The sequence below is a fragment of the Coregonus clupeaformis genome, chromosome 40 (genome assembly GCF_020615455.1).
Source record: "Coregonus clupeaformis isolate EN_2021a chromosome 40, ASM2061545v1, whole genome shotgun sequence".
NCBI lineage: Eukaryota > Metazoa > Chordata > Actinopteri > Salmoniformes > Salmonidae > Coregonus > Coregonus clupeaformis.
Window position 1 is genome coordinate 7,747,686 of NC_059231.1, and position 26,033 is coordinate 7,773,718.

The 26,033-nt window shown below is 49.0% G+C and overlaps 1 protein-coding gene across 1 annotated transcript in view; it reads left to right on the forward strand.

Moving 5' to 3' along the window:
- LOC123482893 (mitogen-activated protein kinase kinase kinase 13-A-like) overlaps nucleotides 1–26,033 on the forward strand; it is an 82,824-nt gene that overhangs the window by 51,791 nt on the left and 5,000 nt on the right. The window contains exon 2 of the mRNA XM_045212013.1: nucleotides 23,387–24,082. Within this exon, the coding sequence (XP_045067948.1) occupies nucleotides 23,458–24,082 (625 nt within the window). The 5' untranslated portion in view covers nucleotides 23,387–23,457. The remainder of the gene's footprint in view (nucleotides 1–23,386; nucleotides 24,083–26,033) is intronic.

The following is a 26,033-nucleotide window of genomic DNA, read 5'->3' on the forward strand; positions in this document are numbered from 1 at the left end:
TGGCGTTGCAAACGCCATGCTCTATCAACTGAGCTACATCCCTGCCGGCCATTCCCTCCCCTACCCTGGACGACGCTGGGCCAATTGTGCGCCGCCCATGAGTCTCCCGGTCGCGGCTGCGACAGAGCCTGGATTCGAACCAGGATCTAGTGGCACAGTTAGCACTGTGATGCAGTGCCTTAGACCACTGCGCCACTCAGGAGTTTATTACATAACGTGAGGCAAGTCTTACCTTGCTTTAAAGTAGCCTTTAGGCAAAATCCCACCATGGAAACGTGGAGGCAATTATTATTTCATAGGCGGCGCGGTTTCAAGTTTGGGGAAGCTTACTGTGTGTGTGTGTGTATATACTGTGTGTGTGTGTATATACTGTGTGTGTGTACAGTGTGTGTGTGTGTGTGAGATAATTCTGGCGTTTGATTGCAAATATGCAGATGGAGTCTAAAAGAGAACACACAGAAGGCTATTCTATAAAACACCTGTCTCCGGATTACATCTTCAAACTAAGGGCAACCATGGCAAGTTAAAGCATACGGTTAGCTATCTAGCTAACGTTAGCTGGCTGGCTCGCTAGCTAACGTTAGCTGGCTGGCTCGCTAGCTAACGTTAGCTGGCTGGCTCGCTAGCTAACGTTATGTGTATGATCTGTGTAGTAATGTTATTCGTATCTCAGAGCCATTTGCATTGCTAGTTATAGCCTAATGTTAGCTAGCTAGCTATCATTGAACCTGGTTGGTTAGCTACCTGCAGATTCATGCAGGGTAGTAACGTTATGAGTTGGGATTATGGTTCATTGTTTAGCTAGCTAGCTACATGTCTAAACAAAAGACACTATGCAAGTAACCATTTCAATAGAATGTTCATGATGTCACTGCGACAACTGTCAATAGACGTAGCTGGTAAATTCGCTCTGGCTATTTACTCCGATTTCAGAGCACTCTCGTCTGAGTGTGCCAGAGCGCAGAATAACTGACAAGTTTACGAACGCTCAACACCCGTTGAATATGGCCGGTGTCAGTAAACATGGCAAAAAAGCGTAATTCAATTGTTGCCAGCAACACAGTTGCAGTCACCAACGCTCTGGATAACCTAAAAACAGCCTAACCAGCTCTTCTCGGGCGAGTAAAATGTGTTTTCTCATTTGTGTCTGGAAGTAGCTAGAAAGCTAGCCACCGTTAGCCAGTTAGCTTTGGGTGCTTGACTGTTGTTAGGGTCAGAACGCTGGGATCAACCCTACTCCTCGGCCAGAGCGTCCAGGGTGCGCTCTGAACGCTCCGAGAGCGAAACGCTCTGAATTTACAAATGAACAATCTGACAACGTTCTGAGTTTACGAACGCCCAGAGCACACTCTGGCACTCCAGATTGAATTTACGAACACATCCGTAGTATAAACCAGCCTTTAGTCTTGAAATCTTTGGTTGTTTAGTACATGGCCTCACGTGAATCCTTAAAGAGATGGGTGGGGCTAAAGCTTAAGAGGGTGTGAACGATGCTGAATGGGTGTAGACAAAGAAGAGCTCTCCAGTAGGTTTACCAAAACATTCAAGGGCCATTATCTCAAAAGTGGGGTTACAAGTTTATCAACTTTCAAAGCAGAATTACTTTCCCATTGTTCCTCAACTGTAGTGTATGATATAAAATGTTCTAGCTCTGAGAGTCTACTTTTATCCAATGTAAAAAACACAATTTCAAATTTTGCTACATAAGACCAAATCTAGCCGGTTGTTCACATATAGGCCTAAGTTAGTTACGGTATTAAGACTAAACAGGAGGGTTATTATAAATATTATTTTTCTGACAAATTGGAAGAGTGTAAACAACACTAAATAAATCATAAGTAATACCAGAGAGGCTGTTCTTACTAAGAAATGTGTAAAGCCTTTATTGCAGCAATGCAAAGATTAAAAACAGCAGAATTTGTGGAATTGTTTACTTGACATGTGGTTGCATGAGGCTTGGTGCTCACTGAATCAGTAGGCTATTAAACAAACACTCAAACAGGCAACAGAAGCAGGATCTGTCTTATTTCTGTAGATATATATGGATGATTTATAAAGCCATGCACATTTAACAGTTAGGCTATTGATTATAGACCTAATTAAGTTGGGGTTTTTGTTAGTGTTGCACCATTGTTCTTACGTAATATAACCATATATAATTTCAGTAGCACACGTCTTAGTGATGGACTGTGCCATTCCCACGGCCTCCACAATGGATCAGTCCACTCAGACAGGCCTCCATAATGGATCAGTCCACTCAGACAGGCCTCCATAATGGATCAGTCCACTCAGACAGGCCTCCATAATGGATCAGTCCACTCAGACAGGCCTCCATAATGGATCAGTCCACTCAGACAGGCCTCCATAATGGATCAGTCCACTCAGACAGGCCTCCATAATGGATTAGTCCACTCAGACAGGCCTCCATAATGGATCAGTCCACTCAGACAGGCCTCCATAATGGATCAGTCCACTCAGACAGGCCTCCATAATGGATCAGTCCACTCAGACGGGCCTCCACAATGGATTAAATTAATCCATTAAATTATTATTATTTTTTGCTACTGCTCAACTAAAGAAACCTAGGTTGACCAGCACCCTATTGGCCAAACAACCGACCAGCACCCTATTGGCCAGACAACCGACCAGCACCCTATTGACCAAACAACCGACCAGCACCCTATTGGCCAAACAACCGACCAGCACCCTATTGGCCCAACAACCGACCAGCACCCTATTGGCCCAACAACCGACCAGCACCCTATTGGCCAAACAACCGACCAGCACCCTATTGGCCCAACAACCGACCAGCACCCTATTGACCAAACAACCGACCAGCACCCTATTGGCCAAACAACCGACCAGCACCCTATTGGCCCAACAACCGACCAGCAGCCTATTGACCCAACAACCGACCAGCACCCTATTGGCCAAACAACCGACCAGCACCCTATTGGCCAAACAACCGACCAGCACCCTATTGACCAAACAACCGACCAGCACCCTATTGGCCAAACAACCGACCAGCACCCTATTGGCCCAACAACCGACCAGCAGCCTATTGACCCAACAACCGACCAGCACCCTATTGGCCAAACAACCGACCAGCACCCTATTGGCCAAACAACCGACCAGCACCCTATTGGCCCAACAACCGACCAGCACCCTATTGGCCAAACAACCGACCAGCACCCTATTGGCCCAACAACCGACCAGCACCCTATTGACCAAACAACCGACCAGCACCCTATTGGCCCAACAACCGACCAGCAGCCTATTGACCCAACAACCGACCAGCACCCTATTGGCCAAACAACCGACCAGCACCCTATTGGCCAAACAACCGACCAGCACCCTATTGGCCCAACAACCGACCAGCAGCCTATTGACCAAACAACCGACCAGCACCCTATTGGCCAAACAACCGACCAGCACCCTATTGGCCCAACAACCGACCAGCACCCTATTGGCCCAACAACCGACCAGCACCCTATTGGCCAAACAACCGACCAGCAGCCTATTGGCCAAACAACCGACCAGCACCCTATTGGCCAAACAACCGACCAGCAGCCTATTGACCAAACAACCGACCAGTTGACTAAATGGGGTCAGCCCTAGTACTGTGTCTACTGTGTGTGTGTGTGTGTGTGTGTGTGTGTGTGTGTACTGTGTGTGTGTGTGTGTGTGTGTGTACTGTGTGTACTGTGTGTGTGTGTGTATATATATATATAACTTCATAGAGCTGTCTGCACCCTGCACCTCTCACTCACACAGGGGAGGGGCTACATCAATGAAAACAGAGGAAAAACGTATATTCAACAACAAGTCCATTTTATTTCACTTTGCTATCAGCTGGCATCTTTTCAGCTTTAGAATCCTAGGATTTTCGTTGGAATTCTGCGTGTGCGGATTCCGTGTGGGTCGAGGCATCACAAAGCAACATTACTATTGGATCTAATGGCACCTAATGGTCTGTAAGTACAGAGATTCAACCACCCCCGGGCTCCACCCCCGGGCTCCACCCCCGGGATCCCACAGCACATGTTGTAAATAACCAATGTCCCCTGTGGAGCAGAACTCACATAAATGTGATGGACTAAAACCCATGTGATGTCTTTGAGGGGTTAGATAGGTTCTATGGCACATTTTTTAATTAATTAATTGGTGATTGGGGGTTTTAGATGATCCAAATATATTTTTTCATACTGTCACCCAATTTATTTGTCTGTCAGAAAGCGTCAGATTGTTTTCCCATACAGTGCTTAGAGGTAATGATTTTTGTGCTGTAGATATCAGAGCGTCTGTCCATTAGAAGCTGAATAGTGAGCCCAGCTGTATGTATACCGGTATGTTTTCTAAAACCAATGCTTAATAGTGAGCCCAGCTGTATGCATACCGGTATGTTTTCTAAAACCAATGCTGAATAGTGAGCCCAGCTGTATTGCTGTTCTTGGTTAAGTCAATCCTCGGGGCTCGTTTCTCTGGTGTGTCTGTCTGGCTGGAAAAATGCTGCGCTGCAGTACAGGATAATCTTACTGTCATAGCTCATAGCAGCCATACTCTCACACACACACACACACACACACACACACACACACACACACACACACACACACACACCACACACTCACACTCTCACACACACACACACACACACACACACACACACACACACACACACACACACACACACACACACACACACACACACACACACTCACACACACACTCACACTCACACACACACACACACACACACACACACACACACACACACACACACACACACACACACACACCACACACACACCACACACACACACACACACCACACACACACACACACACACACACACACACACACCACACACCACACACACACACCACACACACACACACACACACACACACACACACACACACACACACACACACACACACACACACACACACACACACACACACACACACACACCACACACCACACACCACACACACACACCACACACCACACACACACACACACACACCACACACACACACACACACACACCACACACCACACACCACACACCACACACACACACACACACACACACACCACACACCACACACACACACACACACACACACACCACACCACACACACACACCACACACACACACACACACCACACACACACACACACACACACCACACACACACACACCACACACCACACACCACACACACACACACCACACACCACACACACACACACACACACACCACACACCACACACACACACACACACACACACCACACACACACACACACACACACACACACCACACACACACACACACACACACCACACACCACACACACACACACACACACACACGCACCACACACTCACACGCACCACACACCACACACCACACACCACACACCACACACACACACACACACACACACACACACACACACCACACACCACACACACACACACACACACACACACCACACACACACACACACACCACACACCACACACCACACACACACACCACACACCACACACACACACACCACACACACACCACACACACACACACACACACACACACACACACACGCACCACACACTCACACGCACCACACACCACACACCACACACCACACACCACACACACACCACACACACACACACACACACACACACCACACACACACACACACACACCACACACCACACACACACACACACACACACCACACACACACACACACACACACACACACACACACACACCACACACACACACACACACACACACACACACACACACACACACACACACACACACCACACACCACACACACACACACACACACACACACACACACACACACACACACACACACACACACACACACACGCACCACACACTCACACGCACCACACACCACACACCACACACCACACACCACACACACACACACACACACACACACACACACCACACACCACACACCACACACACACACACACACCACACACACACACACACACCACACACACACACACACACACACCCTTACTGCCTAACCCACTGGATCTCTGGGACAACTGGGATTATTGCCTGCTGTCAGATGGGCTCTGTGTGTGTGTAGCTACGGCAGTCAGATGATCCTGTGCTGCAGAACAGCATCTGGGGATGGAGCAGGGGATCAGGTTTCTTTCCACAGAACAGAGAATGCACACCCTGGACACACACACACACACACACACACCACACCACACACACACACACACCACACACACACACACACACACACACACACACACACACACACACACACACACACACACACACACACACACACACACACACACACACACACACACACACACACACACACACACACGCATTACGTTATGGGAGTCCGTCGTATCCCATGATGACTTCCACTTCTGAGTTAACGGTGAATTATTTGGTGACTGTAGAGTCCAATCCGAGATCCACAAACTGTATTGCAGGTGGGGCATGTGGAGTCTGTAAGTAAAAAAGGTCACAGGCAGCATTCTAGTAGGGTGAGGCCGGGTGCTGCAGACTGTTCTAGTGCCCTCGCCAATTCATTGGGTGGGGCTCAGGCTGCATCCCTGGCTCACCCCACGGCCCTGTGGAAAGAAATGTGTCTGTTTTTTGCCAATTTTAACTGCACACTTGTTGTTTGTGTACATGGATTTTATAATCTCATATGTTTCCCCCAACACCGCTTGCCATAAATTTGTATAGTAGACCCTCATGCAAATTGAGTCAAAAGCTTTTTTGAAATCAACAAAGCATTTTTTTTTTTTGTCAATTAGGGTGTGCAGGGTGAATACGGGGTCTTTCGTACGGTAATTTGGTAAAAAGCCAATTTGACATTTGCTCAGTACATTGTTTTCACTGAGGAAATGTATGAGTCTGCTGTTAATGATAATGCAGAGGATTTCCCCAAGGTAGCTGTTGATGCATATCCCATGGTAGTTATTGGGGTCAAGTTTGTCTCCACTTTTGGGGAAGATGCCAGAGCTAAGGATGATGTTAAAGAGTTTAATTATAGCCAATTAGAATTTGTGGTCTATATATTTTATCATTTCATTTAGGATACCATCAACACCACAGGCCTTTTTGGGTTGGAGGGTTTGTATTTTGTCCTGTAGTTCATTCAATGTAATTGGAAAATCCAGTGGGTTCTGGTAGTCTTTAATAGTTGATTATTAGATTTGTATTTGATCATGCATATGTTTTTGCTGTTTTTTCTTTGTTATAGACAAAACAGATTGGAGAAGTGGTTTACCCATACATCTCCGTTTTGGATAGATAGCTCTTCGTGTTGTTGTTTGTTTAGTGTTTTCCAATTTTCCCAGAAGTGGTTAGTCTATGGATTCTTCAATTACATTGAGCTGATTTCTAAAGTGTTGTTCCTTCTTTTTCCGGGTCTCTGTGTTTTTGGTTGGATAGGTTTCTCAATTTCTTTCTTAGATTTTTGCATTCTTCATCAAATCATTTGTCATTGTTGTTAATTTTCTTAGGTTGTCTGCTTGAAATGTTGAAGTTTGATAGGGAAGCTGAGAGGTCGAATATACTGTTTAGGTTTTCTACTGCCAAGTTTACACCTTCACCATTACTGTGAAATGTTTTGTCCAGGAAGTTGTCTAAAAGGGATTTGAATTTGTTGTTGCCTAATTGTTTTTTGGTAGGTTTCTACACTACTTTCCTTCCATCTATAGCATTTCTTAATATTATTCAGTTCCTTTGGCTTTGATGCCTCATGATTCCTTCATCCTTGAAAGCGGCAGCTCTACCCTTTAGCTCAGTGCGGATGTTTCCTGTAATCCATAGCTTCTGGTTGGGGTATGTACGTACAGTCACTGTGGGGACGACGTCATCGATGCACTTATTGATGAAGCCAGTTACTGATGTGATGTACTCCTCAATGCTATCTGAAGAATCCCGGAACATATTCCTGTCTGTGCTAGCAAAACAGTTCTGTAGTTTAGCATCTGCGTCATATGACCACTTCCTTATTAACCGAGTCACTTGTGCTTCCTGCTTTAGTTTTTGCTTATAAGCAGGAATCAGGAGGATAGAGTTATGGTCAGATTTGCCAAATGGAGGGCGAGGGAGAGCTTTGTATGCGTCTCTGTGTGTGGAGTAAAGGTGGTCTAGAGTTTTTTTTCCTCTGGTTGCACATTTAACATGCTGGTAGAAATTAGGTAGAACGGATTTAAGAGTCCCTGCATTTAAGTCCCCGGCCACTAGGAGCGCTGCCTCTGGATGAGCGTTTTCCTGTTTACTTATGGCCTTATACAGCTCATTCAGTGCAATCTTAATGCCAGCATCGGTTTGTGGTGGTAAATAGACAGCTACGAAGAATATAGATGAAAACTCTCTTGGTAAATAGTGTGGTCTACAGCTTATCATGAGATACTCTACCTCAGGCGAGCAAAACCTTGAGACTTCCTTAGTATTAGATTTCGTGCACCAGCTGTTGTTTACAAATATACACAGACCGCCACCCCTTGTCTTACCGAAGTCAGCCGTTCTATCCTGCCGATGTAGCGTATAGCCCGCTAGCTGTATGTTGCCCATGTCGTCGTTCAGCCACGACTCGGTGAAACATAAGATATTACAGTTTTTTATGTCCCGTTGGTAGGATAACCGTAATCTTAGGTCATCCAATTTATTTTCCAATGATTGAAGATTGGCTAATAGGATTGATGGGAGCGGCATATTACCCGCTGGCCGTCGGATCCTTACAAGGCACCCCGACCTACGTCCACGATATCTCCGTCTCTTTCTCACGCGAATGACGGGGATTTGGGCCTTGTCGGTTGTCTGTAGAATATCCTTCGCGTCCGACTCTTTGAAGAAAAAATCTTTGTCCAAATACGAGGTGAGTAATCGCTGTCCTGATATCCAGAAGCTCTTTTCTGGTCATAAGAGACGGTGGCAGAAACATTATGTACAGAATAAATTACAAATAACACGAAAAAACACACATAATAGCACAATTGGTTAGGGCCGTAAAACGGCAGCCATCTCCTCCGGCGCCATCTTAATAACTATTTATGCTACGCACAACCCACAGCTAGACAATGCAAATAGTCTGGGTGCAGCGACACCTCCAGAACCCTTCTCACGGCTATGATTCTATAAGGAAATAAATGATGAAGTGCAGCCCTGGAGAGATGCAAGTTGCAGGCTCATGTCTATCAGGGCAGAGAGGTCATAGAAAGTGAATCTCATTATACAGGCTTCTCTCTCTCACCACAGCAATAGGCTACAAAGTTGCTCAAATCATAAACCCGGGCCGGCCCAACACGAATCAATTATCAGTTTTCACATTACGTTTTTCAGGAGAATTACAGAGGAGTCAACTTGAATTGGCCTAACTCTGATTGCTTTTATTATAATTTTTACATTGCAAACAGTGAAAAGTATTTTTCATGCCACGAGAGGTACCGGATCCTGACAAATGGGTTCCGGAACGAAACAGTCCAAAACTGAGAGGTGCCGGATCCTATTCTCAAATTGGAACTTCCTTTTAGGAAGTTGTCTAAAAGGAATTGAATTTGTTGTTGCCTAATTGTTGTCAAGAGTGCTGTAGGTGGGTGTAGTGGTGGAATCAAACGCAGGACACCGAAGTATAGTCCAACAGACTTTAGTTCAATTTCCAACAAGGAAAATACGAACACACTTGCCCGAAGGCGAAACTACGCACGAAGGCGACAAAAATAAAGGCGCACTAAACATGTGCGTAAATGCTCCAACGCAGTGGAGTGAAGCTCAACCGAGCGAATGTGCGAATGACAAGCACAACACACGACAGACATAAATCAATCACACACAACACTAGACAAACACAACGAGAAACTTATAGGACACTAATTACGCTAAATGAGAACAGGTGTCACAACAAACAGACAAAAAGCAAACGAACATGAAACAACAACGGTGGCAGCTAGTATTCCGAGACAACGAACGCCGAAGCCTGCCCGAACAAGGAAGAGAGGCAGCCTCGCCCAAACCGCGACAGTACCCCCCTTGACGCGCGGCTCCAGACGTGCGCCGACTCCGGCCTCGGGACGACCCGGGAGGACACGGAGCAGGGTGCGCCGGGTGCCCACGATGGAATTCCGTCAGAGAGACGGGTCCAAAATGTCTCTCCCCGGCACCCAGCACCGTTCCTCCGGACCGCACTTCTCCCACTCCACTAGATATTGGAGACCCCATCCGACGTCTCGAATCCAAGATGGACCTCACGAGTACGCCGGTGCCCCTCGATGTCCAATGGGGGCGGAGGAGTCTCCTGATCTCACTTTCTTGGAGTGGGCCAGTTACCACCGGCCTGAGAAGGGACACATGGAACGAGGGGTTAATACTTTTATATTCAACAGGTAGTTGTAATTTGTAACACACCTCGTTCAACCTTCTCAGGACTTTAAATGGCTTCACAAACCGCCGACCCAGTTTCCGACAGGGCAGGCGGAGGGGCAGGTTTCTGCTAGAGAGCCAGACTCGATCACCAGGTGCGTACACCGGTCCCTCACTGCGGTGGAGATCGGCGCGCGCCTTTATGACGTCGAGGGCCCGGGCTGCAGGTGGACGTGTGCAGCGTTCCACGTCTCCTCCGAGCGCCGCGCCCACTCATCCACCGCAGGAGCCTCGATCTGGCTCTGCTGCCAAGGTGCCAGAACCGGCTGGTAACCCAACACACATTGGAAAGGGGTTAGGTTAGTGGAGGAATGGCGTAGGGGAATTCTGGGCCATCTCGGCCCAGGGAACGCGCCTGCCCACTCCTCCGGCCGGTCCTGGCAGTATGTTCTAAGAAACCTACCCACATCCTGGTTCACGCGTTCCACCTGCCCATTACTCTCCGGGTGGTAACCCGAGGTGAGGCTCACCGAGACCCCCAACCGCTCCATAAAGGCTCTCCCAGACCCTGGAGGTAAATTGGGGACCTCGATCAGACACAATATCCTCGGGTACCCCGTAGTGCCGAACACATGGGTGAATAGTGCTTCGGCAGTTTGCAGGGGCGGTAGGGAAGGCCCGGCATGGGGAGCAAACGACAGGCTTTAGAAAACCGGTCCACAACGACCAGTATAGTGGTATTCCCCTGTGAAGGAGGAAGGTCAGTAAGGAAATCCACTGAGAGGTGAGACCATGGTCGTTGTGGAACGGGCAGGGGTAGTAACTTACCCCTAGGCAGATGTCTCAGGCGCCTTACACTGGGCGCACACCGAGCAGGAGGAAACATAAACCCTCACATCCTTGCCAACGTGGGCCACCAGTACGGCACTAAGACAGTGCACTGTCCGGCCGAACCAGGTGTCCAGAGGAGGGTGACGTGGTGAGCCCAATAGATCAATCGATCCCGAACCTCGAGCGGAACGTACTCCACCCTCCGGGCATTGCGGTGGACTAGGGTCGGTGCGTAACGCCCGCTCGAGCTCAGCATCGACCTCCCACACTACCGGTGCCACCAGACACGACTCCGGCAGTATGGGGGGCTCCACGGACCTCTCCTCCGTGTCATACCGCCGAGACAGTGCATCTGCCTTACCGCTTCTGTGACCCAGGGATGTACGTGATCTTAAATGTAAACCGGGTCAAAAACATACTCCATCTTGCCTGGACGAGGTTCAGCCTCTCGCTGCCCGGATGTACTCCAGGTTACGGTGGTCCGTCAAAATGAGGAAAGGGTGTTGAGCCCCTCAGCCAGTGCCTCCACACCTTTAGGGCCTGTACCACGGCTAACAGCTCCCTGTCCCCTACGTCATAGTTTCGCTCCGCCGGACTGAGCTTTAGAATAAAAGCACAGGGGCGGAGTTTAGGTGGCGCGCCTGACCGTTGTGAAAGCACGGCTCCTAATCCGGCCTCAGACGCGTCCACCTCTACCTGAAATGGCAAAGAGGGATCCGATGCGCCAGCACCGGGGCCGAGGTAAACAGGTCCTTCAGCCTCCCAAACGCCCTGTCCGCTCGCAGACCACTGCAGACGCACCGACCCCCCCTTCAAAAGAGACGCGATGGGAGCTGCCACCTGTCCAAAACCCCCGGATAAACCTCCGGTAGTAATTCGCAAACCCCAAAAACTGCTGCACCTCCTTCACAGTGGTTGGTGTTTGCCAACCACGCACGGCTGACACCCGGTCTACCTCCATCTTCACCCCTGACGCAGACAACTGATACCCCAAAAAGGAGACCGACTCCTGGAAAACAGACACTTCTCTGCCTTAACATACAGGTCGTGGCTCCACCAGCCTCCGCAACACTCTGCGCACCAGGGCCACATGCTCACACGGGTAGGCGAGTACACGAGAATGTCATCTATGTACACAACCACCCCCTGCCCCTGCATGTCCCTGAAGATCTCATCCACGAATGATTGGAAAACTGACGGAGCGGTTCATCAACCCGTATGGCATGACAAGATACTCGTAATGGCCCGAGGTGGTACTAAAGGCTGTCTTCCATTCATCGCCTCCCTGATGCGCACCAAGTTGTACGCGCTCCTGAGATCTAATTTAGCGAAGAAACGCGCCCCCAGCAATGACTCAGTCATGGTCGCAATCAGCGGGAGTGGATAACTGTACTTCACCGTGATCTGATTGAGACCACGGTAATCGATGCACGGGCGTAAACCACCATCCTTTTTCTTCACAAAAAAGAAACTCGAGGACGCAGGGGAAGTGGGAAGGCCGTATGTATCCTTGTCTCAGAGATTCGTCTATGTAAGTCTCCATAGCTTTCTTCTCCTCCTGAGACAGAGGATACACATGGCTCCGTGGGAGCGCAGCTCCTGCCTGGAGGTCTATCGCACAATCTCCCTGCCTATGGGGCGGCAACCGCGCGCCTCGACTTACTAAATGCAATAGCCAAATCCCCATACTCAGGGGGAACGTGCAGTGCGGGCACCTGGTTTGGACTCTCCACCGAGGTAGCCCCTACGGAAACGCCCAAACATCGACCCACACACTGGGCAGACCACTCCATCAGAGCCCTCTCATGCCACGAAATAGATGGGTAATGGGTACTCAACCAGGGCATGCCCAGCACCACCGGATACGCAGGCGAGTCAATCAGAAATAGCTGAATCATCTCCTGATGACCCCCCTGCGCACACATCCTAAGTGGCGCAGTGACCTCCCTGATTAAGCCCGCACCCAACGGACGGCTATCTAGGGCATGAACGGGAAAGGGACATCAACAGGAAGAAGGGGGAATCCCTAAGGCTAAACAAAACTTTATCAACAAAATTCCCAGCCGCGCCTGAATCTACCAGCGCCTTATGCTGGGAATGAGGTGCTACCTGTGGAAAACGCACAGGTATACAGAAATGTGCAACAGAGAGCTCTGGGTGCGTGGGGCGCCTACTCACCTGGAAGGAATCCCCAGTGCGGGACCTGTCGTCCCTCTCCCCTAGGAGGCCATCCCCAGCACCAGCCGCGGTGTGTCCTCCCCGACCACAGTTGGTGCAGGAGATGGACCCCCTCGTAAGCCGACCCCTCCTCTCTAGCGCCAGCGCCCCGAGCTCCATGGGGCACGGCTCGGAGGCGCTGGAGGGTGAAATGGACGGACCCCCTCGGAACGTCCGCGGGTAGCTAGCAGGTTATCCAGCCTGATGGACATGTCGACCAACTGGTCGAACGAGAGGCTGGTGTCCCTACAGGCCAGCTCCCGTCGGACGTCCTCGCCAAGACTACATCTGTAGTGATCGATGAGAGCCCGCTCATTCCACCCTGCATCTGCCGCTAGAGTACGGAATTCGAGGGCGAACTCCTGGGCACTCCTCCTCCCTGCCGGAGGAAGACCAGACGCTCCCCGCCGTCGCCTCCGGGGGATGGTCAAACACCGCCCTGAAGCGGCGGGAGAACTTCGGCGTAGGTGATGGTATCCGCGTCGATCCTCCTCCACTCCCGCGTTGGCCCATTCCAACGCCTTCCCGGAAAGGCAGGAGATCAGGCGGACACGCTCTCATGTCCCGAGGGCGCCGGGTGCACGGTGGCCAGGTACAGCTCCACCTGGAGAAGGAATCCCTGACACCCGGCCGCGGTCCCATCATAGGCCCTCGGGAGCAAGAGTCGAACTCCTCGGGGTTCCGGAGCAGGAATGGGCTGACTGGCCGATGGTTCTGGCAGGGAGGATGGCGGTGGAAGAGTCCCCCAGCCTCGGATGGTGGTGATCACCTCCTGCAGAGCGGACCCCATCTGCCGGATCTGGTCACCTTGTTCACGAACCTTGTCCTCCAGCGTCGCCTGGGCTGCTGCGGCTCCTGCTGATTCCATTCTTGATGGTGTGTGATTCTGTCAAGAGTGCTGTAGGTGGGTGTAGTGGTGGAATCAAACGCAGGACACCGAAGTATAGTCCAACAGACTTTAGTTCAATTTCCAACAAGGAAAATACGAACACACTTGCCCGAAGCGAAAAACTACGCACGAAGGCGACAAAAATAAAGGCGCACTAAACATGTGCGTAAATGCTCCAACGCAGTGGAGTGAAGCTCAACCGAGCGAATGTGCGAATGACAAGCACAACACACGACAGACATAAATCAATCACACACAACACTAGACAAACACAACGAGAAACTTATAGGACACTAATTACGCTAAATGAGAACAGGTGTCACAACAAACAGACAAAAGCAAACGAACATGAAACATACAACGGTGGCAGCTAGTATTCCGGAGACAACGAACGCCGAAGCCTGCCCGAACAAGGAAGAGAGGCAGCCTCGGCCGAAACCGTGACAATTGTTTTTCGGTAGGTTTCTACACTACCTTCCTTCCATCTATAGCATTTCTTAATATTATTCAGTTCCTTTGGCTTTGATGCCTCATGATTGAGTATTGCTCTGTTCAATTAGACTGTGATTTTGCTGTGATCTGATAGGGGTGTCAGTGGGCTGAATGTGAACGCTCTGAGAGAGTCTGGGTTGAGGTCAGTGATAAAGTAGTCTACAGTACTACTGCCAAGAGATGAGCTATAGGTGTACCTACCATAGGAGTCCCCTCGAAGCCTAGACCCCCCAAAAAAGAAACCTTGAGCGTGCATAACTATTCACCCCCGAAAGTCAATACTTTGTAGAGCCACCTTTTGCAGCAATTACAGATGCAAGTCTCTTGGGATATGTCTCTATAAGCTTGGCACATCTAGCCACTGGGATTTTTTCCCATTCTTCAAGGCAAAACTGCTCCAGCGCCTTGAAGTTGGATGGGTTCCGCTGGTGTACAGCAATTTTTAAGTCCTACAATATATTCTCAATTGGATTGAGGTCTGGGCTTTGGCTAGGCCATTCAAATCAAATCAAATCAAATTTTATTGGTCACATGCGCCGAATACAACAGGTGCAGACATTACAGTGAAATGCTTACTTACAGCCCTTAACCAACAGTGCATTTATTTTAAACAAAAAAGTAAGAATAAAACAACAACAAAAAAGTGTTGAGAAAAAAAGAGCAGAAGTAAAAATAAAGTGACAGTAGGGAGGCTATATATACAATAGAATAAAGTGACAGTAGGGAGGCTATATATACAGGGTACCGCTGCATAGTCAATGTGCGGGGGCACCGGCTAGTTGAGGTAGTTGAGGTAATATGTACATGTGGGTAGAGTTAAAGTGACTATGCATAAATACTTAACAGAGTAGCAGCAGCGTAAAAAAGTATGGGGGTGGGGGCAGTGCAAATAGTCCGGTAGCCATGATTAGCTGTTCAGGAGTCTTATGGCTTGGGGGTAGAAGCGTTTGAGAAGTCTTTTGGACCTAGACTCGGCACTCCGGTACCGCTTGCCGTAGCGGTAGCAGAGAGAACAGTCTATGACTAGGGTGACTGGAGTCTTTGACAATTTTGAGGGCCTTCCTCTGACACCGCCTGGTATAGAGGTCCTGGATGGCAGGGAGCTTTGCCCCTGTGATGTACTGGGCCGTACGCACTACCCTCTGTAGTGCCTTGCGGTCAGAGGCCAAGCAGTTGCCATACCAGGCGGTGATGCAACCAGTCAGGATGCTCTCGATGGTGCAGCTGTAGAATTTTTTGAGGATCTGAGGACCCATGCCAAATCTTTTTAGTCTCCTGAGGGGGAATAGGCTTTGTCGTGTCCTCTTCACGACTGTCTTGGTGTGTTTGGACCATGATAGTTCGTTGGTGATGTGGACACCAAGGAACTTGAAGCTCTCAACCTGTTCCACTACAGCCCCGTCGATGAGAATGGGGGGCGTGCTCAGTCCTCTTTTTATTCCTGTAGTCCACAATCATCTCCTTTGTCTTGGTCACGTTGAGGGAGAGGTTGTTGTCCTGGCACCACACGGCCAGATCTCTGACCTCCTCCCTATAGGCTGTCTCATCGTTGTCGGTGATCAGGCCTACCACTGTTGTGTCGTCGGCAAACTTAATGATGGTGTTGGAGTCGTGCCTGGCCATGCAGTCATGGGTGAACAGAGAGTACAGGAGGGGACTGAGCACGCACCCCTGAGGGGCCCCCGTGTTGAGGATCAGTGTGGCAGATGTGTTGTTACCACCCTTACCACCTGGGGGCGGCCCGTCAGGAAGTCCAGGATCCAGTTGCAGAGGGAGGTGTTTAGTCCCAGGATCCTTAGCTTAGTGATGAGCTTTGAGGGCACTATGGTGTTGAATGCTGAGCTGTAGTCAATGAATAGCATTCTCACGTAGGTGTTCCTCTTGTCCAGGTGGGAAAGGGCAGTGTGGAGTGCGATAGAGATTGCATCATCTGTGGATCTGTTGGGGCGGTATGCAAATTGGAGTGGGTCTAGGGTTTCTGGGATTATGCTGTTGATGTGAGCCATGACCAGTCTTTCAAAGCACTTCATGGCTACAGACGTCAGTGCCACGGGTCGGTAGTCATTTAGGCAGGTTATCTTAGAGTTCTTGGGCACGGGGACTATGGTGGTCTGCTTGAAACATGTTGGTATTACAGACTCAGTCAGGGACATGTTGAAAATGTCAGTGAAGACACTTGCCAGTTGGTCAGCACATGCTCGGAGTACACGTCCTGGTAATCCGTCTGGCCCTGCGGCCTTGTGAATGTTGACCTGCTTAAAAGTCTTACTCACATCGGCTCGGAGAGCGTGATCACATAGTCGTCCGGAACAGCTGGTGCTCTCATGCATGCTTCAGTGTTGCTTGCCTCGAAGCGAGCATAGAAGTGGTTTAGCTCGTCTGGTAGGCTTGTGTCACTGGGCAGCTCGCGGCTGTGCTTCCCTTTGTAGTCTGTAATAGTTTTCAAGCCCTGCCACATCCGACGAGCGCCAGAGCCAGTGTAGTATGATTCAATCTTAGACCTGTATTGACTCTTTGCCTGTTTGATGGTTCGTCGGAGGTCATAGCGGGATTTCTTATAAGCGTCCGGGTTAGAGTCCCGTTCCTTGAAAGCGGCAGCTCTACCCTTTAGCTCAGTGCGGATGTTTCCTGTAATCCATGGCTTCTGGTTGGGGTATGTACGTACGGTCACTGTGGGGGACGACATCATCGATGCACTTATTGATGAAGCCAGTGACTGATGTGGTGTACTCCTCAATGCTGTCTGAAGAATCCTGGAACATGTTCCAGTCTGTGCTAGCAAAACAGTCCTGTAGCTTAGCATCTGCGTCATCTGACCACTTTTTTATTAGCCGAATCACTGGTGCTTCCTGCTTCAGTTTTTGCTTATAAGCAGGAATCAGGAGGATAGAGTTATGGTCAGATTTGCCAAATGGAGGGCGCAGGGAGAGCTTTGTATGCGTCTCTGTGTGTGGAGTAAAGGTGGTCTAGAGTTTTTTTCCCCTCTGGTTGCACATTTAACATGCTGGTAGAAATTAGGTAGAACGGATTTAAGTTTCCCTGCATTAAAGTCCCCTGCTACTAGGAGCGCTGCATCTGGATGAGCGTTTTCCTGTTGATTAATGGCCTTGTACAACTCATTCAGTGCAATCTTAATGCCAGCATTGGTTTGTGGTGGTAAATAGACAGCTATGAAAATATAGATGAAAACTCTCTTGGTAAATAGTGTGGTCTACAGCTTATCATAAGATACTCTACCTCAGGCGAGCAAAACCTTGAGACTTCCTTAGTATTTGATTTTGTGCACCAGCTGTTGTTTACAAATATACAGAGACCGCCACCCCTCGCCTTACCCGAGTCTGCCGTTCTGTCCTGCCGATGTAGCGTATAGCCTGCTAGCTGAATGTTATCATTGTCGCTGCTCAGCCAAGCATTGCGTGAAACATAAGATATTACAGTTTTTAATGTCCCGTTGGTAGGATAACCGTAATCTTAAATCGTCCCATTTTATTCTCCAAAAGCTTGAACGTTGGCTAATAGGGATTGATGGGAGAGGCAGTTTACTCGTTCGCCGTCGGATCTCTACAAGGCACCCGGATCTCGCGTCCACGATATCTCCGTCTCTTCCTCACGCGAATGACGGGGATCTGGGCCTTGTCGGGAGTCTGTAGAATATCCTTCGCGAACGCCTCGTTGAAGAAAAAGTGTTCGTCCAACGCGAGGTGAGTAATCGCTGTCCTGATATCCAGAAGCTCTCTTTGGTTATAAGAGACGATGGCAGAAACATTATGTACAAAATAAATTACAAATAACGCGGAAAAACACACATAATAGTACAATTGGTTAGAGGGCTGTAAAACGGCAGCCATCTTCTTCCGGCGCTGTCACCTAATTCCAAGACATTTAAATGTTTCCCCTTAAACCACTCGAGTGTTGCTTTAGCAGTATGCTTAGGGTCACTGCCCTGCTGGAAGGTGAACCTCCGTCCCAGTCTCAAATCTCTGGAAAACTGAAACAGGTTTCCCTCAAGAATTTCCCTGTATTTAGTGCCATCCATCATTCCTTCAATTCTGACCAGTTTCCCAGTCCCTGCCGAAGAAAAACATCCCCACAGCATGATGCTGCCACCACCATGCTTCACTGTGGGGATGGTGTTCTCGGGATGATGAGAGGTGTTGGGTTTGCGCCAGACATAGAGTTTTCCTTGATAGCCAAAAAGCTCAATTTTAGTCTCATCTGACCAGAGTACCTTCTTCCATATGTTTGGGGAGTCTCCCACATGGCTTTTGGCGAACACCAAACGTGTTTGCTTATTTTTTTCTTTAAGCAATGGCTTTTTTCTGACCACTCTTCCGTAAAGCCCAGCTCTGTGGAGTGTACGGCTTAAAGTGGTCCTATGGACAGATACTCCAATCTCCACTGTGGAGCTTTGCAGCTCCTTCAGGGTTATCTTTGGTGTCTTTGTTGCCTCTCTGATTAATGCCCTCCTTGCCTGGTCCGTGAGTTTTGGTGGGCAGCACTCTCTTGGCAGGTTTGTTGTGGTGTCATATTCTTTCAATTTTTTTATAATGGATTTAATGGTGCTCCGTGGGATGTTCAAAGTTTCGGATATTTTTTTATAACCAAACCCTGATCTGTACTTCTCCACAACTTTGTCCCTGACCTGTTTGGAGAGATCCTTGGTCTTCATGGTGCCGCTTGCTTGGTGGTGCCCCTTGCTTAGTGGTGTTGCAGACTCTGGGGCCTTTCAGAACAGGTGTATACAGTTGAAGTCGGAAGTTTAGGTACACTTAGGTTGGAGTCATTAAAACTCGTTTTTCAACCACTCCACAAATTTCTTGTTAACAAACTATAGTTTTGGCAAGTCGGTTAGGACATCTACTTTGTGCATGACACAAGTCATTTTTCCAACAATTGTTTACAGACAGATTATTTCACTTATAATTCACTGTATCACAATTCCAGTGGGTCAGAAGTTTACATACACTAAGTTGACCGTGCTTTTAAACAGTTTGGAAAATTCCAGAAAATTATGTCATGGCTTTAGAAGCTTCTGATAGGCCAATTGACATCATTTGAGTCAATTGGAGGTGTACCTGTGGATGTATTTCAAGGCCTACCTTCAAACTCAGTGCCTCTTTGCTTGACATCATGGGAAATCAAAAGAAATCAGCCAAGACCTCAGAAAATATATTGTGGACCTCCACAAGTCTGGTTCATCCTTGGGAGCAATTTCCAAACGCCTGAAGGTACCACTTTCATCTGTACAAACAATAGTATGCAAGTATAAACACCATGGGACCATGCAGCCGTCATACCGCTCAGAAAGGAGACGCGTTCTGTCTCCTAGAGATGAACGTACTTTGGTGCGAAAAGTGCAAATCAATCCCAGAATAACAGCAAAGGAAGATGCTGGAGGAAACGGTTACAAAAGTATCTAAATCCACAGTAAAACGAGTCCTATATCGACATAACCTGAAAGGCCGCTCAGCAAGGAAGAAGCCACTGCTCCAAAACCGCCATAAAAAAGCCAGACTACGGTTTGCAACTGCACATGGGGACAAAGATCGTACTTTTTGGAGAAATGTCCTCTGGTCTGATGAAGCAAAAATAGAACTGTTTGGCCATAATGACCATCGTTATGTTTGGAGGAAAAAGGGGGATGCTTGCAAGCCAAAGAACACCATCCCAACCGTGAAGCACGGGGGTGGCAGCATCACGCTGTGGGGGTGCTTTGCTGCAGGAGGGACTGGTGCACTTCACAAAATAGATGGCATCATGAGGAAGGAAAATTATGTGGATATATTGAAGCAACATCTCAAGACATCAGTCAGGAAGTTAAAGCTTGGTCGCAAATGGGTTTTCCAAATGGACAATGACCCCAAGCATACTTCCAAAGTTGTGGCAAAATGGCTTATGGACAAATAAGTCAAGGTATTGGAGTGGCCATCACAAATCCCTGACCTCAATCCTATAGAACATTTGTGGGCAGAACTGAAAAATCGTGTGCGAGCAAGGAGGCCTACAAACCTGACACAGTTACACCAGCTCTGTCAGGAGGAATGGGCCAAAATTCACCCAACTTATTGTGGGAAGCTTGTGGAAGGCTACCCGAAACGTTTGACCCAAGTTAAGCAATTTAAAGGCAATGCTACCAAATACTAATTGAGTGTATGTAAACTTCTGACCCACTGGGAATGTGATGAAGTAAATAAAAGCTGAAGTAAATAATTCTCTACTATTATTCTGACATTTCACAACCAGGCAGGATATAACCCCACCCACTTTGCCAAAGCACAGCCCCCACACCACCAGAGGGATATCAACAGACCACCAACCTACTACCCTGAGACAAGGCTGTGTATAGCCCACCAACCTACTACCCTGAGACAAGGCTGTGTATAGCCCACCAACCTACTACCCTGAGACAAGGCTGAGTATAGCCCACCAACCTACTACCCTGAGACAAGGCTGAGTATAGCCCACGAAGATCTCCTCCACCACACGAGCCCGAGGTGACGCAAAACCGGACAGGAAGATCAAGTCAGTGACTCAACCCTCTCAAGTGATGCACCCCTCCTAGGGATGGCATGGAAGAGCACTAGTAAGCCAGTGACTCAGCCCCCGTAATAGGGTCAGAGGCAGAGAATCCCAGTGGAGAGAGGGGAGCCGGCCAGGCAGAGACAGCAAGGGCGGTTCGTCGCTCCAGTGCCTTGCCGTCCACCTTTATTTAGTGCTTTATCTGGGTAGCCGGAGAGTAGAGCATTGTAGTAGTCAAATCTAGAAGTGACAAAAGCATGGATTAGCTTTTCTGCATCAGTTTTGGACAAACAGTTTCAGATTTTTGCAATGTTACGAAGATGGAAAAAAGCTGTCCTTGAAATATTCTTCATACGTTCGACAAAAGAGAGATCAGGGTCCAGAGTAACGCCGAGGTCCTTCACAGTTTTATTTGAGACGACTGTACATCAAGATTAATTGTCAGATCCAACAGCACCTTGTCCCTGTCTCTATCGCTCCCTGTCCCCAACCGGGCCGGCCGGGACCTTGTCCCTGTCTCTACACCTCCCTGTCCCCAACCGGGCCGGCCGGGACCTTGTCCCTGTCTCTATCGCTCCCTGTCCCCAACCGGGCCGGCCGGGACCTTGTCCCTGTCTCTACACCTCCCTGTCCCCAACCGGGCCGGCCGGGACCTTGTCCCTGTCTCTACACCTCCCTGTCCCCAACCGGGCCGGCCGGGACCATGTCCCTGTCTCTATCGCTCCCTGTCCCCATCCGGGCCGGCCGGGACCTTGTCCCTGTCTCTCTCACTCCCTGTCCCCATCCGGGCCGGCCGGGACCATGTCCCTGTCTCTCTCGCTCCCTGTCCCCATCCGGGCCGGCCGGGACCTTGTCCCTGTCCCTATCCGGGCCTTGCATAACTGCAGCGGGAGATTAGGCCTGTATGGATGTTCTCCATGTGGTGTGTACTCCGGGTAGCTGGAAAACTGTTGCTAAGTTTGCAGCAGCAGCAGCAGCTCAGTGGATTTCCTGTGGCTGAATGAAGCATCCCAAATGGCACCCTAGTCCCTGTTTAGTGCACTACTTTATACCCTATAGGCCCTGGTCAACAGTAGTGCACTATACAGGAAATAGGGTGCCATTTGGGACAGCCCGAGTGTAGGTCTGCCAGATGTTTAGCTCCCAAATCAGATCTCCTAATACTCTGATGCCACTGGATTAATCAGAGAGAGAGAGAGAGAGAGAGAGAGAGAGAGAGAGAGAGAGAGAGAGAGAGAGAGAGAGAGAGAGAGAGAGAGAGAGAGAGAGAGAGAGAGAGAGAGAGAGAGAGAGAGAGAGAGAGAGAGAGAGAGAGAGAGAGAGAGTATAAACTACACTATAAACTACAGTATAAATCATACAGGCCCATAGCTGTTCTCTCTCTCTCGTCTCTCTCTGTTCTCCCTTCCCCCCTCGCTCTCTCTCTCCCCTCTCTCTCTCTCTCTCTCTCTCTCTCTCTCTCTCGTGTATACTCTGGCCACCAGTCGATCCTGGTTCCTCTTCTAGAGTTGGACAGTAACCTGGTCTCTCTCTCTCTCTCTCTCTCTCTCTCTCTCTCTCTCTCTCTCTCTCTCTGTTGATGTAGAGTTAAACTATAATCATTATTCAAATAAGTCCTCCCAGTCCCACATCCATGATCCATGAGGTTGAGATGTGATGGGAGAGGAAGGATTAATGGTGTTTATATAAACATGTCCTCTGTAGCTAACTTTAGATAATGATTACTCTATGATCTCTCTACTACTCTTCACTCTTATTAACCCTATTAACCCTGTAGTACTCCTATACGCCAGGTCGCAGTTGTAAATGAGAACCTGTTCTCAACTGGCTTACCTGGTTAAATAAAGGTGAAATAAAAAAATTAAAATAAAAAATTAACCAGACCCTCTCTCTCTCTCTCTCTCTCTCTCTCTCTCTCTCTCTCTCTCTCTCTCTCTCTCTCTCTCTCTCTCTCTCTCTCTCTCTCTCTCTCTCTCTCTCTCTCTCTCTCTCTCTCTCTCTCTCTCTCACTCTCTCTCTCTCTGCAGGTGACTCCCTGAGTTCAGAGAACCCCTCCTGCTAGGAACGGCCTCTCTCCGTCCGCGTCGCTGGGCAGCCCATGCTCCCGCAGTGCACCATGGGTAGCTCTCCAGAGGTGCTGTCATGGGCGTCGTGCCCCAGCTTGCTTGTTGGCAAGCTGAAGGAGGAGCTAAAGAACACTGTGGTGGGGGACGGCGTTAAGAAAACTTCCTCTCCCAACGCCCCAGCCCCTCCCCTTCCTCTACCCCCCCAGATCATCACAGATCTAGCTCCTCCCACACACCTCCTGGTTCCCCTGATGACGCTCGCCCCGCCCTCAGGCCAGGACGAGGAGGCTATGCTGGGCACCAGCCCACCAATCACAGCGCTCAGTGAGGACTCTGGGCGGGAGCAGAGACACTTTGACAACAGCGTGCTCCAATTGCAGGAGCACGAGGAGGCGGAGTCACCGACGTCATGTGGCCAGGGGGAGTGTGGCAGTGGGGGCGAGGGGGAGGGGACAGGGGAGGGGATGTGTCCCATACACCAACACCACCCTGGGTCTGGAACACACAACCAGCCTCACCCCCGTGATGACATCAAACTGCACTTCCACAGAGCACCGGGAGGAGGGGGGTTCCTGGATGGCCTGTTCGGCTGTCTGAGACCCGTCTGGAATATCATAGGGAAGACCTACAGCACGGAATACAAGCTGCAGCAACAAGGTACACATTCCTATGGTGCCAAATGCCTACTACTCATATGCAGCTGTCAGAGTGAACTGTGGGTAAAGGTGAAATCCTGGGGGTAGAGGTGAAATCCTGAGGGTAGAGGTGAAATCCTGGGGGTAGAGGTGAAATCCTGGGTGTAGAGGTGAAATCCTGGGGGTAGAGGTGAAATCCTGGGGATAGAGGTGAAATCCTGGGGGAAGAGGTGAAATCCTGGGGGTAGAGGTGAAATCCTGGGGATAGAGGTGAAATCCTATCCCCCAGAGTGAACTGGGGGTTAAGGTGAAGTCCTGGGGTAGAGGTGAAATCCTGGGGGTAGAGGTGAAATCCTGAGGGTAGAGGTGAAATCCTAGGGGTAGAGGTGAAATCCTGGGGATAGAGGTGAAATCCTGAGGGTAGAGGTGAAATCCTGGGGATAGAGGTGAAATCCTGGGGGTAGAGGTGAAATCCTGGGGGTAGAGGTGAAATCCTGGGGGTAGAGGTGAAATCCTGGGGGTAGAGGTGAAATCCTGAGGGTAGAGGTGAAATCCTATCCCCCAGAGTGAACCGGGGTAAAGGTGAAGTCCTGGGGTAGAGGTGAAATCCTATCCCCCAGAGTGAACTGGGGGTAAAGGTGAAATCTTATCCCCCAGAGTGAACTGGGGGTAGAGGTGAAATCCTGGGGGTAGAGGTGAAATCCTGTGGGTAGAGGTGAAATCCTGGGGGTAGAGGTGAAATCCTGGGGGTAGAGGTGAAATCCTGAGGGTAGAGGTGAAATCCTATCCCCCCAGAGTGAACCGGGGGTAAAGGTGAAGTCCTGGGGTAGAGGTGAAATCCTATCCCCCAGAGTGAACTGGGGGTAAAGGTGAAATCTTATCCCCCAGAGTGAACTGGGGGTAAAGGTGAAGTCCTGGGGTAGAGGTGAAATCCTGGGGTAGAGGTGAAATCTTATCCCCCAGAGTGAACTGGGGGTAAAGGTGAAATCCTATCCCCCAGGGTGAACTGGGGGTAAAGGTGAAATCCTATCCCCCAGGGTCGGTTGCACCAGCTGGGCACACGCCTAGTCATAACGAAATGGGTTGTGGTCAGACAGACATGGGTTTGGCTTTGTGGTTGGTCAGCTGGCCATCTGGTTTCCACTAAGGTACAACTGGGCGGCAGGTAGCCTAGCGGTTAGAGCGTTGGGCCAGTAACTGCAAGGTTGCCGGATCGAATCCCAGAGCTGACAAGGTAAAAATCTGTCATTCTGTGCCTGAGCAAGGCAGTTAACCCAGACGTGGATGTTGATTAAGGCAGCACCTGCACCTCTCTGATTCAGAGGGGTTGGGTTAAATACGGAAGACACATTTCAGTTGAATGCATTCAGTTGTACAACTGACTAGATATCCCCCTTTCCTTAACACTATGGGTTCAGCAGGACCCCTGTATATCACTATTGATACAATGTCTGGCCGTACAGCCGATTGGCAACGTACAGCATATTGAGAAATCATGTGACTAAACTGAATAAAAATAAGAAACTACACTATGAAATAAAGATAAATGACATAAAGAATGATAGTAAAAAGCTTTGGAGCACCTTCAATGAAATGTTGGGCAAAAAGGCAAACTCAGCTCCATCATTCACTGAATCAGATGGCTCATTCATCACAAAACCCACTGATATTGCCAACTACTTTAATTATGTTTTCATTAGCAAGATTAGCAAACTTAGGCATTACATGCCATTAACAAACGCTGACACTACACATCCAAGTATATCTGACCAAATTATGAAAGACAAGCATTGGGTAATTTTGAATTCCGTAATGTAAGTGTAATACCTTGCTAAAACCAAGTATAGAGTTTATTTGTTATAATTCATTGGTATTAGATTTAAAAGGTGATCGAATAGCTCCTGATTTGTAATGTCATTAATGCATTTCTTTTGAAGCAATGTTTTTAAAAAATGTACAAGTGAATAGGTTGG